The following is a 19,838-nucleotide window of genomic DNA, read 5'->3' on the forward strand; positions in this document are numbered from 1 at the left end:
CTCTCCCTGCTACTCAACTAATTTCTCCCATCCCACTAATTTCTCTTCTAGAATGTACGAGGATTCATATGAACTGTACTCAACCATCATGCTCTTCATCTCTAGCCTTCTATTTTCTGCAACATACCATTGTTAGATAAAATAAAAGCCACAATCAAAATTATTAACTCAATTTAATTCTAGGAGGCTATTACATCTCTACAGCACAATTCAAATTAGCACAGGTCTTGGAGCTTTCCTTGGTTGTAAACAATTTCATTTTTTTCATTCTTGTAATCGTTGGGGGTCCACCACTAAAGCCCAATTATCATACTCAAACTATGTTTCCTTAGCACCAAAGTCTCATATTGCTAATCCCTTATGGCCATGAACGCACAACCCTCCAAAAATCCCGACCTTGTTAGAATACCTAAAACTGCTCAAATCTTCACCTTGGCTAAAACTCTCATTGTCGTTCCCAAATAACGCATCCTACACCAACCTCTATATGGGCCATCTCGTATACTGTATTAGGATTATGGTCAATGGAAAATGGGATCACCTCACCCTTGTGTGACAAAACCATTCCCGAGTCCCCACAATTAGCCACGATGATTTGATTTGACATGACAATGCAAAAATAATGGTTGTCATTTTGATAGTCTCGAGGACCTTCTCATTGTTTTTACTATCATTGTCATTCTCGAAGCACAAACTATTGACCTTGTTTTCCATGTGCGAGAAATTTAACTCCATGACTCTCTGACACTGTGCTTCCTCAAACACGGTTGTCTGGCTTGACCATGACCTCCACCATTAAGATACGAAGCAGTCGCTCCCTGTAAAGCAGCACTGCGTGAGACCCCCCTGACTTGTTCGAGTTACTATCTCGACAATGAGTGACTGCCATTCTCCTCTACCATCACTGCCTCCTATTCATCCTCATTCTCTAGCTTTAGATCGACCATGTTGCTCCCAATCATTTTCCTGATCTGATCCCATGCATTCTAGGCTCATCATCATTCATGTATACTTGATCTATCGGATGATATGGACCTCAACCTCATGAATGATCAAGTTCACATTGTGGCTATCTTAGTTGCTACACCTGGACCTGCACCTCTCCAACACTTCTCAACAAGGCTCAAACCTCTGCCTTTGCATCATGGGTTTAACAGTGGCCAACATGGATGCTAGTGAACCCTCACTTGCTCATTAATGACTCAAAGGATTTTTCATTCTACATGGATTTTTCTTGACTAAGTCTCTCCAACAAACCACAATCCCATTTTCTATAAACTCTGACACATAGATCCAACCCTAGATGTACACAATCTCAACAAATCTTGGCACCCAATCGATATATCATTTTGCTAGGCTCTTCAATACCTTCACTGACGATGTCCAAATTTGTCCTTCTAATACAACCCCTCCTCCTCTACACATGACCTTATGTATCTGCCCATTCGGCCTTTAGTGATGTGGTGCTTGTTGACAGTCTTCAGGGCATCAAATAACGTGGAACTTACCAACTACAATTTCCTTCACGATGCTTTGTTCAACATGCATATAAGCCCTTGGCAATAGAGGCATCCCTTTAAAGCCAATATATGACTGTGATACCAAATGTATACACTTTACTAGAGAAAAACAATATTTACAGAGAAGAAAATTAAACTAGCAACAAAACACAAAGCATAAATATAATGAGCATAATATTTAACTTGGGGAAACCCCAAATTTGAGGAAAAAAACCAGCTAATGAAATTCCATTAGATCCCTTGGCTAAAACCCAACCAAGTGAGCCTTCATCTCTAACCTCCCTTGCCCATTACAATAGAGTTCCTCCCAACCTTTTAAAGGCTCGATTACATGCAATTTGCAGGTAAAAAACCACGTGAAACCAAAAAACCATGGGTCGAAAACCACTACTATAGAATCGATCAACTTTGACTCTTTCCCTGAGTTAAGTTTACCTAATACCCAAGCCCTTTCTGAGAGGAAGACAACTTAGTAGATGCAACATTCACAGAGTTGAGCATCTTGACAACAATAGAAGATCTCACATGTTTCAAAGCACCCTCAAGAACCAAGATGTTGGTCTACATTGCCTTGACACAAAGGAATCTTCATAATGACACCAATAGACACAGTGTGCCCCCAGGTTGGCCTTAACACAACTTGATGGGAAAGGCTTGATTCAAAGTCCCAATAAGGATGATATCCTCTTGAGAGACTAGGGAGGGGTTGTTGCACTTAGAGAAGTCTTAATGTGTGAAAGAGGAGGCCTTATTTGAGCATTGGGAGACCCATAAAGACCACATGATGGTGCCCTCAACTGCACGTGGGCTCCTAGAGGAGGATTTGAGGTCCTTCCCTCAAATCTCGGACGATACAAGAATTTTGAAACTTTTAGACATCTCATAACACCTTGGCATGGCATTGGTAGTTCTAATTGGGCACAATGTTAGAATTTTGAGAGGCTACATCTCACATGTGTGGGCATTTATGGTCTAATTTTTAATTGGACTAGGGGGTTAGCTTGTAACCCAAGTTTATCTTATGTCAAACTTATTGTATGTGCTTTATTAGACTAAAATTACTTGAGGCAAACTTCATATAAATAGAGGTCACCTCCATTTCATTTTCACCATCACTTGTAGATCAATTTGACCAAGCTAAAATTTATCTTGTATCTTGTGGAGATGTGATGTTTTGTGGAGTTTTTGCTTATGGAGCTATTATATTGCTTTGGAGATGTCATTTTGGAACAATAAATTACTGGTTCATGTATTTTTCTTGTAAGTATCTTATGAATTTGAATATCTTCATGGCTAGTGCATGGGATGAATATTGTTAGGGCTTCTAAGTGCTAGTTTTTATTGAATTTTTTTCTATGAAATCTTGGAAATGGTGTTGTATGCACTACCATTTTAAGATCTCGTGTGACAATCCCTTGAGTGACCCTTCATGTTAAGCTCTTCTCAATTATTTTGTTCCCTCATAAAATGATAACTAGGGTATGAAACTAAGGTTCTCATATTCCCTTACTCCATTATAGGGTTTATTATTTCTCCTAAGTAGATCTCCTCTAGACTCCATCACCGAAGTTCAAGCACTAACCTTATTCACATCGTTGATCACACCATAAGTCATCCATAAATTCCATTTTCTCCCATGTTTCTCATTTCGACCTCTTAAAGAAAGTTGCTAGGCTAGGGTTAGGGTTAAAATCCAACTAGAGTTCATGCGTTAGCTTGTGGAGGGATTCAACACGTGGTTTGCAAGACATTGCTTCAAAATCAACCTCTTTTTGTGGATAATCATTCAATTTTAGGGCTAAAATTATTTTCCCTGGGCAAATTTTGCCTTAGGTAAGCCCTAATCTAGCCCTAGGCTCCAACTTGGAGCTTGTTGAAGGCTTGTTATTCCTGAAAGTTGATTATATTCATTTATTCAAACCTTTTATTGGCCTTATGTATCTAGGTAAGCTTGCTGAACTTGCCTATTCACAAACCCTAGGTAAATTGTGCCTTAGATAAGTCCTTTGGAGGGTACACTTTGCCTTATCTTAACTAGTTTGATCCTCGTCCTTAAGCTGAGTACCTATCCTTGTCACCTCTAAGCCTTAGACTTGGTATATCCATTAGGTGACCTACATAGGGAAGCCTCCCTTGTGGTGAGAATTCACTAAAGAGTAGGAGGTAGTGGTTGTGGTGACAATGGGCCACACCTCGTAATGTTGTCACTTGGTTTAGTTCTTGCCTTGTGAGCTCCCCTCACAAGACCCTATATATTTGAGGCAATATGAACTACAACTATATCCACATAATGACTCCCTAATGGAGGTTTGGGCTCCTTAGCCAATGACAATAGTCTTGTTTGCTTAATATGTACTTTAGAGATACCTTAGGGGTCTTCTTCTTCAATATTTATCATCCTTTGGGTTTTCTACCTTCACTGTTTTTCTTCTTAGGGTCAAGTTTTCTATATATGAATCTTGAAAATAACATAGTTACTAACAATTTTGGCAACACAAATTCAAATTCTCATAGTTTAAAGACCTTGCACCATGGATAGTTTCTACATCATGCCATTGTATGATTTGGTAGGTATCCACGTAGATCAAACTCCAAACATATTCTTGCAGAGGGTATGATTCCCCTTTCAAACAGACTAGTGTCCGCTTGGAGAAATTTAGCAAGAAGGTTTTAGATCACTAATAAAGCATCCATATGCCATAAATAGACAATAAGTAGCACTTGATAATCACATCAATCTTTGGCAATTCCACCTACAAATTAAGGATGGTTTTTAGGCTTTCAAAGGTAAATTCTCTAGAGTGATGATATTTCAATCCTAATGGCATAAAATAATTATTTTTCATTGCTTCTTTGAGAGAATAAATATATGAATGTTGCTTTTTACTTGGCACTCTCCAAAAGAAAGAGCACCAATTCCTAAGGTGTCATTATTGTCTAACAACTTTCTTTAGAAGATCAATAGTTGTTAAATAATAGAAATCTCTTACTCTCCCTATATTTTGGTCTTCACATTATTAATAGTCCTCTAACTTTCTATCTCCAAGGTGGTGGTTTTTTGAAGAGGGTTTCCACAAAGACATGAAAATTTCCTTCTTATGCAAGCATCGATGTAGGCATATTGACATTTCACCAAATAATTAATGGGCACTCTCTTACATTATTTAAACATTTTGTCAAATAATTTGCAAGCATAGCTTAATCTTCTATTGAAAATAGCAACAAGAAATGCTAAAAATAACATTGTTAGAGATAGCATTTCAGGATATATTCCAATTTTAATTTGTCCTTGAATTTAAATTGATAATTAAAATTTGAATTTAGTCTCACTAGCTGTTTGAAAAATAATTAATTAATTCATCTTGAGTTAATTAGTTGGTGAAAATCAAACATGAAGTCTTTGTGAAGACATGCAACAGTTATCCTTTTGATTGAAGAAGTTATCCCTTAATTAAGGAGCTAAGGATGAGTTGTATTTGAGTTGTAATTAGTTAGCTCAGTTAACTGAGTTAAGTCCAGTTAAATTAGTTCCAAATAGTTTGTGGAACTAATTGTGAGTTCAGTCAGTTAATGCATGCATGCATGCAACTAGTGTTCTCTAGATAACTGAATATTCTCTCATAAATAACCAATGCATGTTAGTTCAGACAAAGACCCAGTTGAGATTAAAGGCAGGGACAATGTACTATCAGTTGCTAGAATATTCCCATGTGAATATCTCTTGCATGAAGAAGGAATTCATTCCTTGAGGATTGCGCAGTTACTACCGAGGTCAGAGCAGTGTGTGAGGTGAGAATCACACAGGTGGCAGCTGCAGGACCCAGGAGAAATTGTGCAAGGAAATAGGAGGCTTGGAGGACTCAAGGAATGCATATGTGTTGTCTATTATGTCTATGAGCAGCAGTGAGGGATTGTACTGAGAGCTGGATAGCTTGAGAGCTAAAGCTTTGTGTAATCCTGAGATATTTCCACTTGTATGATAATACAAATAGCGGGGTTTTTAGCTGAGGCTTTCCCCACAGTATTCTTTTGTGTTTCATGTGTGAATGAATCTTCTTCTCTGTTATATTTGTTTTAATTGATCTTGCTCAAAATCGATTAAGCTTCCGCAAGTTTTATTGTAGAAGTAGATTAAATATTTTGCTTTAGTACATTGCATAATCAGTTTAATCTACAGTGAGAATTTCTACATGGTATTAGAGCAAAGCTAATCAAAGCGAAGAATAGTATACAAATAAGGGAGAAGTTCGAAGTTCGAAGTTCTTGATTGTAGGTATAGAATCGATTTCTTATCACATCTCAAAGTTCACCAATGGCGTTCAATGGCTTGAGACTCAAGTATGCCCTGGATGGCAGCTCGAATTACATAGCCTGGAAGGATCACATGGAAGCAGTATTAGAGGACAACGGTTTGAAGGACTTCCTTAATCAAGAAGTCCCCAAGCCAGCAGTAGCTAATGCCCAAGAATTGGCGGAATGGAAGAAATGTGCGGCGAGAGTGAGGAGGATTCTTATGGAGGGAGTTCGAGACCATATTGTCTCAGGTCTCCATGGGAAGGAGACTCCATTTTCAATGTGGAAGACATTGAAGGATCTATATCAGAACATCAACGACCAGAGGAAGTTGACGCTGAAGGACAAGCTTCAGAAAATCAAGTGTGAAAAGGGCGACACGATCTCTACATACTTGAACAAGCTCACCACCTTCAGAGATGAGCTTGGAAGTGTAGGAATCACGACACTCAATGATGATATGGTGAGTCTTGCTCTCCTTGGTCTTCCTAAGAGCTGGCATAGCTACCAAGACTCAGTGAATGGAAGAGAGAAACTGCCAGATTGGGAACGACTGTGGTCAGATCTGATGCAAGAGGAGATCAGGAGAAGCACCAGAGATGGTTCTTCATCAAATCATGATGATGAAGAAAATCTAGCCTTAGCAAGTAATGTGCGGAAAGGGAAAGGGAAGGCTTCCCATTCCAAATCGATTTCTTCCCATGGTGGGAAGAAGATTGACAAATCTAAAGTGAGATGCTTTAATTGTCATGAGGTGGGCCATTATGCAACTAATTGTCCATTGAAGAAATCCAAGAAGGGATCCTCGAAAAGACCAGATGGTGAGGCATTAGCCTTACAGTTTGAATTGGATTTTACCCTCATCGCATGCATGGTTTCATGGATGGTGGGTTGTGTTTGTTACCTGGACAGTGGAGCCTCATTCCACATGACCCACGATAAGAGTTTATTCAGTATCTTGGAGGAGGAAGACCTCTAGATGCGCATAGAGATGGGCAATGATGGAAAGTACCGTGTTTCAGGTGAAGGTACGATTGTGTTTCAGAGGGAGCATGGAGCTCCTCTCACCCTGACTGATGTAAAGTATGTGCCTAGACTGAAGAAAAACTTGGTATCGGTTGCGATGTTGGAAGACAAAGGTTATGATGTAGTCTTCAGTAAAGGAAAGGTGTTCCTGAGACACATAGCCACGGGTCAGACCAAGAGGATTGGGATTCGAGTGAAGAATCTCTACAAGTTGGAGGTAGATGACTATGCTGCATTAAGTTCCAAAGTAGAATTGGTGCAAAGCCAAGATATTGGCAAGTTATGGCATAGAAGGTTGGGCCACTTGCATCATGGGGCCTTGAAGATAATGCAACATATTTCTATCGGACTTCCCAAAGGTAAACTTGAGCAAGTGGACACATGCAAAGGTTGTACCTTGGGTAAGTATGCAAAATATTCCTTTCAGGATCGAGATAGTCGAGCTGAAGCAATCTTGGAGCGAGTTCATACAGATGTGTGTGGACCATTCTCGACAGCCTCCACCGCTAAACAAAGGTACTATGTTATTTTCATTGATGATTTTTCTCGTAGATGCTGGATCTATTTCATGCAGAAGAAGGATCAAACCTTCTCAAGGTTTTGTGAGTTCAAAGCCTTGGTTGAGAAAGAATTAGGAAAGAAGATCAGGGCCTTGCGAAGTGACAATGGTGGAGAGTATGTCTCTCAAGAGTTTAAGGACTTCTGTGCTGTAGAAGGAATTAAACGGGAGTTGACGACACCCCATAACCCATAGCAGAATGGGGTGGCCGAAAGGAAGAACAAAATGATTGTGGGAGTAGCTCGGGCGATGCTGCATGACCAAGGCCTACCACTTCATTTGTGGGCTGAGGCATGCAACACAACGGTTTACTTGCATAATAGAAGCCTGCATCACATACTTGGGATGAAGACACCAGAGGAAGCTTTCTCCGGGAAGAGACTAGATGTGAGTCACTTCAGGATCTTTGGCTCATCGGTTTATTTCCATGTGACCAAGGATGCCCGGAAGAAGCTAGAGCCGACAACAGAGTTGGGGATACTTGTGGGGTACACTGATACTCCCCACAACTATCGGGTGTATTTGCCTACTAGTCAGAGGACAGTGGTTCGCAGAGATCTTAAGTTCGATGAGCTGAAGGCCATGTGAGTTTCCCTTGAGAGGGAGCTCAAGATGCAGGCAGAGGAGGAACTTTTGGTTCCTAAGGAGGAGGAGCCTCAGACTGATGCGGAGCAGCCACATGCAGAGGTTCCAGGAGTGGAGACATCCACTCATGCAGAGTCTTCCAGAGATGGGCGGAAACGCACAAGGGAGGCTGACATATTGTTGATGGATGCAAGAGAGAATGTGGGAGAGCCATCTTCTCAGCGCAGATAGAGGAGGTCACCTGAGCGGTACACTGGTTACATGGCCCTTGTTGGGGAATGTGTAGAGACTGAACAATCTTCCTTTGAGGAAGCAGTGCTGCAGCCAATTTGGGTTGATACTATGGTGGAGGAGTATGACTCCATAGTTCAGAACAGTGTTTGGGATGTTATTCCAAGACCGGAGAACAAGTCAGTTATGGGTTCCCATTGGCTTTACAAGGTAAAGCATGCTGCTAATGGTAGTGTGGAGAAACATAAGGCAAGGTTTGTTGCCCATGGTTTCTCACAGGTCGAGGAGATCGACTATGATGAGACTTTTTCTCTTGTAGCAAGGTACTTATCTATCAGATCGATGTTGGCACTATCAGCACAGATGGGTTGGAAGATCCATCAGATGGATGTGAAGAGTGCATTCCTGAATGGCAAGATTGAGGAAGAGGTGTACATAGAGCAGCTGGAAGGATTTGAGACCTTCGATCGTGAGTCGTATGTGTGCCGACTCAAGAGAGCTTTGTACGGGCTAAAGTGAGCACCTCATGCTTGGTACACTAGGATCGACAACTACTTCACCGGGTTGGGCTTCACAAAGAGTGAAGCGGATGCGAACTTGTACCACATCATGGTGGAAGGTAAGAAGTTGATCATTGTTCTTTATGTTGATGATCAGTTGATCATGTCTTGCAAGGAGAACCTTGCAAGAGAGTCCGAGATGAAAGACATGGGTCTCATGCACTACTTTCTAGGCATGGAAGTGTGGCAGAAGGATGGGGAAGTGTTTGTGTCTCAAGGAAAGTATGCCAATCAGATACTCAGGAGATTCCACATGGAGAAGTGCAAGCCCATGCAGACTCCTCTAGTAGGTAACTGGAGGAAGGAGGATGCTACTTCAGGTGAGGTAGTAGAGGCTACTGTGTATCGATAACTTGTGGGTTCATTGATGTATTTAGTGAACACATGACCAGATTTGTGCTTTGCGGTGAACCAACTGAGTCAAGCTATGGTTTAGCCTACCAAGCTGTTTTGGAAGGCAATGAAGCATGTTTTGAGATACCTCAGAGGCACATCTCAGTATGGATTATGGTACAGACGGTCAGAGGGAGTGAAGCTACAAGGCTTCACAGATGCAAATTGGGCAGGGAGTCCATCAGATCGAAAGAGCACATCAAGAGGAATTTTCAACCTTGGTTCAGCTGCAGTTTCTTGGTACAACAGGAAACAGAGGTCAGTTGCACTTAGCTCAGCAGAGGCTGAATACATGGCTGCAAGTCAGGCAGCATGTGAGGCCATTTGGATGCGGAAAATTCTAGTTGGTTTGTTTGATTAGAGGATGGATCCAACTGTGATTTATTGTGATAATCAAAGTTATATCAAACTCTCTGAGAATCTAGTATTTCATGACAAGTCCAAGCACATAGACATTCGGTATCATCATCTCAGAGACTGTGTGGCAAGGAGGATCATGTTGTTGTAGTATGTTTTGACCGAGGAGCAAGATGTTGACATTTTGACTAAGGCATTGTCAAAGTGTAAATTCGAGTTCCACAGAGATAGGATCGGGGTGGTAGATAATCCCTTTCTTGTTGAGAGGGAGTGTTGAAAATAGCAACAATAAATGCTAAAAATAACATTGCTATAGATAATATTTCAGGATATATTCCAATTTTAATTTGTCCTTGAATTAAAATTGAGAATTAAAATTTGAATTTAGTCTCACCAGCTGTTTGAAAAATAATTAATTAATTCATCTTGAGTTAATTAGTTGGTGAAAATCAAACATGAAGTCTTTGTGAAGACATGCAACAATTATCCCTTTGATTGAGGAAGTTATCCTTTAATTAAGGAGATAAGGATGAGTTGTATTTGAGTTGTAATTAGTTAGCTCAGTTGATTGAGTTAAGTCCAGTTAAATTAGTTCCAAACAGTTTGTGGAACTAATTATGAGTTCAGTCAATTAATGCATGCATGCATGCAACTAGTGTTCTCTAGATAACTGAATATTCTCTCATAAATAACCAATGCATGTTAGTTCAGACAAAGACCCAATTGAGATTAAAGGCAGGGACAATGTACTATCAGTTGTTAGAATATTCCCATGTGAATATCTCTTGCATGAAGAAGGAATTCATTCCTTGAGGATTGCGTAGTTACTACAGAGGTCAGAGCAGTGTGTGAGGTGAGAATCACACAGGTGACAGCTGGAGGACCCAAGAGAAACTGCGCAAGGAAATAGGAGGCTTGGAGGACTGAAGGAAGGCATATGTGTTGTCTATTCTGTTTATGAGCAACAATGAGGGATTGTACTGAGAGTTGGATAGCTTGAGAGCTAAAGCTTTGTGTAATCCTGAGATATTTCCACTTGTATGATAATACAGATAGCGAGGTTTTTAGCTGAGGCTTTCCCCAGAGTATTCTTCTGTGTTTCATGTGTGATTGAATCTTCTTCTCTGTTATATGTGTTCTAGTTGATCTTGCTCAAAATCGATTAAGCTTTCGCAAGTTTGATTGTAGAAGTAGATTAAGTATTTTGCTTTAGTACATTGCATAATCAGTTTAATCTACAGTGAGAATTTCTACATCTTCGACTATATGCCAATAGTTTTTCAATAGTAATAAATCCTTTCTTGATGTTTGCTCCATAAACCAATATGTTAACTGCTCCATAAATCGAGTATGTTGAAAAAACTTGAAATATCAAAATAAAAAACAACCCTTCACACTTATTTAATTAATTCGCATAAACAAAAAGGTAACATATATCACACTCTTCCAGATTGTTATCACTCATTTTAATCTTTTATACATTCTTAAAATATATATTTTACATTATTAATTTAATTATACCTTATTAAATATTTAATAAATTTCAATATTTTTATAATTAAAATTTTAAAGATATTTTAGGAAAAACAGACTAACCTAGCAATAAACAAAATTGCAAAACAAATACCTATTCTAACTATTTTCCTCTATATATTAGCGGACAACTAGAATCCATAACATCTCATTTTCATTATGGGTTGGTTTAATTAAACAATAAACATTTAAAGCTAAAATTAGGTGAGAAATGCCAAATAATATGTGAGAATAAAAAACTTTCATAGCCCGAAAGTCATTCCCCCTCTTTTTTATTTAAGTTAGAAGCATTTCCCCCGTTTTCGCTGCTGAAGTATTTGTTACCATAAAATAGTTCCGCCATCACACTTTTCGTTGAAGACAATTCTACGTTGAATATAGTACTCCCTTAGTCGCATCATTGACATGAAATATTTCAAATAAATTAAACCCACTTTCACTCAAAAGTCAATATGTGCCACCCTATAAAACACAGTTCTCTATGTTTGAACGTTCAAATTTGTTCTCATGTTGGTTCCCAGCTAGGCAACTTGATGTTGACACCCAGTGAATCCCGGTGTTTAGAATGAAAAATATAAAAACTTAATTGAATTTTGGTAAAAAGGATTTCAATCATTCTTCTCAAGCACCAAAGATAAACCCAAAGATAAACCCACTTGATTCTTGGTAAACAGAATTTCAATCACTCCTCTCAAGCACCAAAGATAACCCAATCGATATATTTAGTATGAGCTTATTATATTGCTTATAGGAATTAAACTCGGTGGAGAAGATAACAATCATTCCTCCCAACCACAAGATCTAAACCCAATTAATTTATTATTTTTTCTATATAGTGTGAAAACCTATCATAACTCAGTTTCAAACCAATAGTGGGGGTAGTCATCACTAGATGCTATCCATGAATGCAAGCTGAATCATCATTGTTATTCAAGGAAAACCATGCTGACTCATCACTGTTATTCAAGGAAAACCATGTTGACTCATCACTGTTATTCAAGGAAAACCATGCCACCTAGAATTACACGTCGATGGTCCGTAAGGGGCAGACTCTCATCACTGTTATTCAAGGAAAACCATGCCACCTAGAATTACGTGTTGGTGGTTCGTAAGGGCCAGACTCTCACTTCTGCCAAATACTTTAGAGTCTTGAGCTATTAACCTATTTCCGTATGTATGAAGAAAATGAGTTCTTAACCAAACAAAAACAATTTTAGAATATAGTCTAAACCTAATAAACCCAATTAACTTATTATTATTATATTATATAAACACATAAAAATATATAAAATAATCAGATATAATTATTATACAATTAATTAGCTATTATATTATTAATAAATATTAACCTTATATATTTATTCATACCCTTATTTATCAACATATATTTATTCATATTATTGTTCTATTCTTCTTATTATTATAATAAACCTTTACGAACGAGGGAAGGGAAAATCAATTAAATAATCATACCCATAAAAAATCACAATTTCCATTTCAATTTTATAAATAACAAAATATAATTTAATTTGCCCATATTTATTCCCTCTACATCTTTCTTTCTGAACTTTTAGAATAATTCTATGCCTCGTGCTCAAACCAAGTTCTGAGATACATACCTGTGTTTCTGGAATTCCGTAAAAGCAAGTAATGTGTAAGTGTATAGCAATGGGACCCTTGTAATAAAAGCTCGCACGGCATGAAGAAGACATTCTAGACCCTTGTGGTCGTCTTCCGTGTCTACATCGTTTCTTTTTGAAAGCGACGTGGTGGGTCAAGAAATGCTGGAGTGGGCATCTCTGCCAATTATAGCAAACGGCTAAAGTGAGAGAGCTTTAGACTTTGCAAAAATTTGGCCAACTACTATGCCCCTTACCCTGTCACATAACCCTCATTCTGCTTCATGATCCCTAGCATTGAGGGAACTCTGATTGGTTGGTCGCCAAATACATTGTTACATGCATCAATGCCCTAATAAATTCACTAAAACCCAAACCCAATTTTGTGACCTGTGTTGATGCACCCAGCGACAGACTGCAATGAGTACTTCTAGATTTATAAAATGTGTCACAGTCGGAGATGGTGCAGTGGGCAAGACCTGTATGCTCATTTCATATACCAGCAACACTTTCCCCACTGTAAGTTTTCTTTCACATTTCCTGTGCTTATTATTTTTAGAGGAACATTTGGGCTTTAGCCCCTACAAACAAATCCCTTTTCTTCTTTTGATGATTTTGTAATCCGAAACTGTCTGCTGGGATTTTAAGTTCGTCATTTTCACGACAAGTACTTAAGACTTGCTGCTATAACACAAACCCCATGGGCCATGCTCTTCTCATGCTTAAATTTATTCTCATGGCTAAATTTAATGAAGAATGAGTATATTCATGTTATTTTGCGTAAGGTGGATGGTAGGATTATGTGCCGACTGTTTTCGATAACTTCAGTGCAAATGTGGTGGTGGATGGCACTTCGGTCAACCTTGGCCTGTGGGATACAGCAGGTAATAACTTTATCCTCTGTTTCTATATGGTTGAATTCGCCGGTTGGTATTAAATATATCCATTTCCGATCAAATTAGGGTTATGAAAAATGAAAATTTTGGTTCAGTTGTATGAACGATCCTACCATGGTTTTGTATGAATTTTGGTAATTTTTCAGAGTTTGCTATATTAAGGGAATTTTGGTAAATTCAGGGACACATATCACAGAATGATATGTTAAATTAATAGCATAGTCACAACTTCCGTACAACTGAATAAATAGGATAGATGCGGAAAGAAAAATGGTAAATTACACCATATATATATATATGTATAATTCCATCAGTAATTTAAAAAAATCTCATCAGAATATGAAACATTTCTAACAAATTTGATCCCAAAAGATCATGGTATAAATGTTTGAAAAACAAATAAACTGTTTTTAACTATAGTTTGAAGTCAGTGGTTTTGGCTGGGTGTTCCAATATTTTCAACAACAATAAAATTAAAAATATATAAGATAAAAAAAAAACTCAGTTCTTGTCGGTATTGAATTTGGGTCTTAAACTTTCAGCATAAAATTAGATCTGAAATGTGTTAAATTTGGTTGTCTGTCGAATTAGGGCCATCACCCACTATCTTTCCAAAATGATAAAATTGAAATGTATGTGATTCACACTGGATTATTAAGATAAATTAACTAAATATGTTTTATAATTGCTTTATCAATCGGGCTTATCCCGGGTGGTTAGGAGGAAGGAATGGAATCCTCCCCCCAGGTTCAATTCCCGCAAGTGACATACAGACAGTATTGACAGTATATGTATACTCCTCATATGGAATATACGTATACTCCTCATATGGAATATACAACATTGTAATTGTGAAAAGGAAAAAAATGTTTTATAATTGCTTTACTTAATGCACCTTATGACTTACTTTTAATAACTGTAATTTAACTACCTGGACATATACGTCTATGGAATATACAACATTGTAATTGTGAAAAGCAAAAAAATGTTTTATAATTGCTTTACTTAATGCACCTTATGACTTACTTTTAATAACTGTAATTTACCTACCTGGACATATAAGTCTGTGAAAGAGGGCCGTTATTTGTGTATATGTTGCTTGAGCAGGTCAAGAGGATTACAATCGATCCACTGCTTCACTCTGGATTATTAAGATAAATTAACTACACATTTTTTATAATTGCTTTCCTTAATGCACCTTGTGACTTACTTTTAATAACTGTAATTTACCTACTTGGACATATACGTCTGTGAAAGAGGGCCCTTATTTGTGTATATGTTGCTTGAGCAGGTCAAGAGGACTACAATAGATTGAGACCATTAAGCTACCGGGGAGCAGATGTTTTTATTTTAGCATTTTCGCTTATCAGTAGGGCTAGCTATGAGAATGTGTCCAAAAAGGTTTGTTTTGATTCCACTAACTTTAGTGCGAGTCTCTAAAAGGTTTGATATATAGCAATATCCTATTTGCAGTTCTTTTCTGAACAACTAATAAGCTGCTATGCAATGGCTATACAGTGGATTCCTGAGCTGAGGCATTATGCTCCTGGAGTTCCAATAATCCTCGTTGGGACCAAATTAGGTTTGTACAACTTTTATCATCTTACGTATCACTCTCATTGAGGCACTAAAAAAATCTCTTTTGTTAGAATCGACATCTCTACTGTCATTGGCATTAGAATGCAAAGGTCCTAGGTATATTTGAAGAATTCTCTTTATTACTTTGAATGTTTCTTTTTTTGTTGCTTCTGTTGGAGAAGACTTGCTATACACACCATGATGTTATTTGCCTTTCACAGTTCTTGTCTATTACAGCTAAACATTCTAAGTACTTGTACTCATAAACATGTTGAAAACCAAAAGTAAGCTGTAGGAGAATAATTGAGCCCATTTGATTATGCATTCTATGAATATTTTCTTACTGTGTCTCTCATACTTCACTGAGTTCACTCTCACCCGAAATTACTCTATATGTTAGTGCACTTTTGGCAGAGAATAATTTATTCCTGTTCGAGTAAAGTATGTTCTTAAATCACCTTGTTACCAGACGAGACATGAGTTCAAGCTTTAAAATTTAATTGCACTCCAAATACATTGTGCAAATATTTGATAGTGGATTGCACCTTTTGCATGAAGTGTTGGCTTTGTTTTTCAAGGGAACCTGTAATTCTAATAAAATGTATACTTGCAATAGAAAGTGCCAATTTTCACAACATATATGGTTTAAGAAAAACATTAACAGGTTTATCTTTCCTTTTGTGTCTGATATTGCTCATGGATGCCTCTTGTTAGTTACAACATTTTGTGTGCAAGGTAAATGGCTTCTAGATGTGCCTTGGGAATATACTGGGTGGATTGTTATATGTGCTTTTCAGTGCAAATCTTATAGCAACTTTTGACATTAAATGTACACTAAGTCAATATTCACTTTATTTTTCATTGGGTTCCACTTGAAAAAATTGAAGTTTGATTTCATGGAAGAGGGTGTAACACCTGTTTGTGTATGAGGGACTTAGCTTTGGATTCTGGAGAGTGATTGATCTCACTTCATTATAGGCATCATCCCTCATCTTTGTGCATTAGGTGATTCAAGCGTTAAGTTATGGCTCAAACCTCATGGCCAATGATTCCATGCTAGTTTGTATCAAGTCACCATATAACACAACAAGTTGGGTTTTAGGTCACCACATCCATTTAAAGTTTAAGCACATGATAACTAAGTTTCATGGAAAATTGAAATAGATTTGTATTTGGATATGCAATTTTTTTGAACAGTTTGGAGTTGATGTGGCTAGGGTACAACATATAAAAAACTATGAAAGTATAGTATAAGTTTTTTCCTAGGAAAAGCTCACGGGGAAATCCTCGAGCATTGCCTTGCATTTTCGTGAATGATACCTAGTGTAAATTGTTGACCTTGATTACGATGCTTGAGCTGATAGGGACATTGGGATTGACCTTGAGATCTCCTGCATGAAACTCAAAGCTCTCAATCAAAGAAAACTTTGTGGGGGAACCCAAGAAATGCTTCCCCACATTTGTGGATAGTGTCCCTACTAAACTCGTTGGTAATATACTAGTGTGCTTAACCCAAGGGGATTTGAATAGGGCATTTGCTAGTATGGAACTAGCTAAATGCCCAACAAAATTGGCAACAATTGATTGAGCTAACCCCTTGGGGCTTATGTATATATATTTGTAAACAATTATGAAATAGAAACATAGAAAATATTTGTTCTTTTCTTAGGCCATGAAACAAAAAAAACTATGAAACCCTAGTTGTGGGGAAGCTTGTCCCCTACGTCATGCAGTTGCTCTCAAAGCTTGCTTATTTTATTCCTTATGCTTGCGAAATGATTCACGATGCTCTTGGAATGATTTTTGTTGCTACTAGACCACATGAGAAGAAATTAGAAATTGCTTGTAGCAAGAGGCTTATGATTAGTAGATAGTATACTTTTTTTGTCTTTCTTAGTGTATAATGTAGATTCAAGAACTTAGAATTATTTGTCTTTATTATGGACTATTTTGTGACCATTATGTGATAGTTGAAATCTGAATTGTTGATTAATGATTGTATATTACAATTGAAGGAATAATTCATACTTATGATATAATGAAATATATTAATGAAAGTAGACTTACTCTAGAAGTCTAGTATGAGGACAATGAGAGAAGTTAAGGGATCGATATCACATTAAATCAGCTGAGAGATTTATGGAGATACTCATGGAGATATTGTGGAGATAGTTATAGAGATGGTTGGACCAATTAGCCATATTGGAAATCTTGTGATGAGCACCTCAATGCTATATTATGAGGCCTTATGTATTTTATTAATGTGAGTGAGGGTGTGAATATTATTACTGTAAATTAATGCAATGTGATATTTTTGGATATTGTTGTTCTTATATATCAACTTTTGTGTGTAAATGTTTTTTCATGGCTGCCATATACCAATGTTTGGTATCAGATCCCTGGTTGTAGTGATGTATTTGTGAAGAAGCGAGTGACGCTGTTAGTGTGCGACAAAAGACACGCAAATGGTTAAAGCTCATACATGGAGAATGATGTCATGGTTTTATTGGAGCATAACTATTTGGTCGACAAGGCCATTGTTTTTTTTTTTCTCAGTCTGGCTACTTCTATTATTGATACAAAAAAGTTACAGCAAGGCCGTGGCCTTGAGAGTTCTACCCTGAGAATGGCATATTACAAAAAGCTCATGAGGTCAAAACAGTGTGAACCTTCATCAGTAAGCTGACTTCATCTTCGACACAACACAAATTTGAACAAAGCGGGGACAATACATTGGACCAACATGCCACAGTGCTAAGTGTAAACGACACCTGGACGGACATAGACCTGAGACAAACAGTAACTGCGCGAAACAATACATAGTCATGATAAGTATAAACGACACATTGATAGTCAGAAACTTGAGACAATCCGTAGCTGCGAAAACAAAACATAGTCATGCTGTATCAGTCATCATCAGTGGTATAAGGCTCCTTGACGACTCTACATCCATATTGAAGAGAGTCCTCCGAGTCAGAATGTGGAGCCACCGAGCCTGTGGGTACGCCACGAACAAGCGCACTTGGGCCTGCAGGAACGGCCGGGTCCAGCATCGAAGCACTCCCCATGACCGGGCGCAGGTTATCCACTGGATTCACATTCCTCTGTTCGGCAAGTGCTTCAGGATGGGCGGCTCCCAGATCCCTGTTATCTTCACATTTTTCTATGGTGACAGAGACTATGAAAGTGGAATTAGCGAGAGAGCATGGAATGCGATAATGCACAGTGGGATGAGCAGCATGCTCACATTCGACCCTCCCAATTCTTCCACGACCCCTGCCTCTTCCGCCTCTTGTGACCGGTGGACTGCTCCGCCCAGGTTCCAGTGTGTCAGAAGACCGCTGAGAGGCCGCGCGGCCACCAGAGCCACCTCGTCTGCTCAATAACCTGGGCCTTTCACGCGACATTGCGCGTTCAGAGGGTGAATGCAAATAGAAGAGTGCTCTGAACGAGACAACAACAGAACATCAAATGGATCATATGAACCTGGCGCACTAACGTGCCCGTGTTCGCTAGCGGAGAGACTCAGAAAAACGCACAGCGCTGCAATCCAAGGAGCTGCAGAGGAATGCAACAAAGCCGCGGGAGCAGTTCGCTTATGGAGCGCCATGGCACTGTTAACCTTGCAACGGATGGACGAAGTTAATGTCTTCATAAATGAACTTGTGCGAGCCCAACTCGCCTGACCAGCATTATTACTCGTGGCGCATGGGGGCTGACACCTACCCATGTGATACGCCTTCCACATAACCATTGAGCTGTTAACCACCCGCATCTGGGGGTCGACAAGGCCATTGTTAGGATGATTTAATTGATGTTTTTATTTGATTTTTTAGTGATTTAACAAGACGTTTGGAGCTTCATTTGGTTGTTTCTGCCGTGGGATGTGAGTGGATAATGAATAGTGATAGATTTTGATGCCATGGAATACAAACTTTCCCAAGAAGAGCTCCTCGAAGTTCACATGTTTGCAATGTCTCTAGCATAGGAGCTTGGCATAAATTTGAACTCAAAATTACTTACCATTGAGAACTGATAAATGTTTAATAAAAAGTTGAGCAATCTAAGTACTATGAAATAGCGTGTCACAACATGCTTAATATTAAAGATATGTACTTGTTATATATAGGCCTTCAAAACTCTCTAAATTAAAAGCATTCAATTTAAATCTTGGGTGAAGAGAGATTGGAGGGTGTAATGGAACGATTAATCTCTTTGAAAGCCGAAGTGAGCTTAGACGATCAAACCCTCGTCTAAGCAACAAGCGAACCAATATTTTGAAATATAGCACATCATGTTTTCGTTCCTTGTTTTGGTCTCCCTAAAGCTATGCATGGCAATTTCATTGATTTATGGCTCCCAAATTGATCAGTGGCCCACCTAAAAAGCAAAGGCATGACATTGAATGGAGCAAGTAGAGAAATGGCCCACCTATGTGTAAGCGTGTGAGATATGTAATGTACAAATTGATGGTGCTTAGTGATCATGGTTATTTGAAGGTAAAAGATGGTTGCTCGTGCTATAATAAAATTATAAGAACGATGCATAGAATCTTTAAAAAGCATGACAATTAATTTGTTGTTAGATAAATAATTCATGGCAAGGTCCACAAGTATATATCTATATATATATATATATATTTTTAATAAATTCCAAAGTGTCACTTAAAATTTATGAAGGGGACCATA

At 38.3% G+C, this 19,838-nt stretch overlaps 1 protein-coding gene across 1 annotated transcript in view; it reads left to right on the plus strand.

The window, feature by feature from the left end:
• The first annotated feature begins 12,736 nt into the window (after positions 1-12,736).
• LOC149162909 (rac-like GTP-binding protein 5) overlaps positions 12,737-19,838 on the plus strand; it is a 135,547-nt gene continuing 128,445 nt past the window's right edge. Inside the window, exons 1-4 of the mRNA XM_089437445.1 lie at positions 12,737-13,195; positions 13,473-13,560; positions 14,864-14,973; positions 15,091-15,154. Coding sequence (XP_089293571.1) covers positions 13,097-13,195; positions 13,473-13,560; positions 14,864-14,973; positions 15,091-15,154 — 361 coding nt within the window. The 5' untranslated portion in view covers positions 12,737-13,096. The remainder of the gene's footprint in view (positions 13,196-13,472; positions 13,561-14,863; positions 14,974-15,090; positions 15,155-19,838) is intronic.

This window comes from Pinus tabuliformis, chromosome 5_2 (genome assembly GCF_031772625.1).
Source record: "Pinus tabuliformis cultivar Carrire ecotype Pingquan chromosome 5_2, CPIR1, whole genome shotgun sequence".
NCBI classification, from domain to species: domain Eukaryota; kingdom Viridiplantae; phylum Streptophyta; class Pinopsida; order Pinales; family Pinaceae; genus Pinus; species Pinus tabuliformis.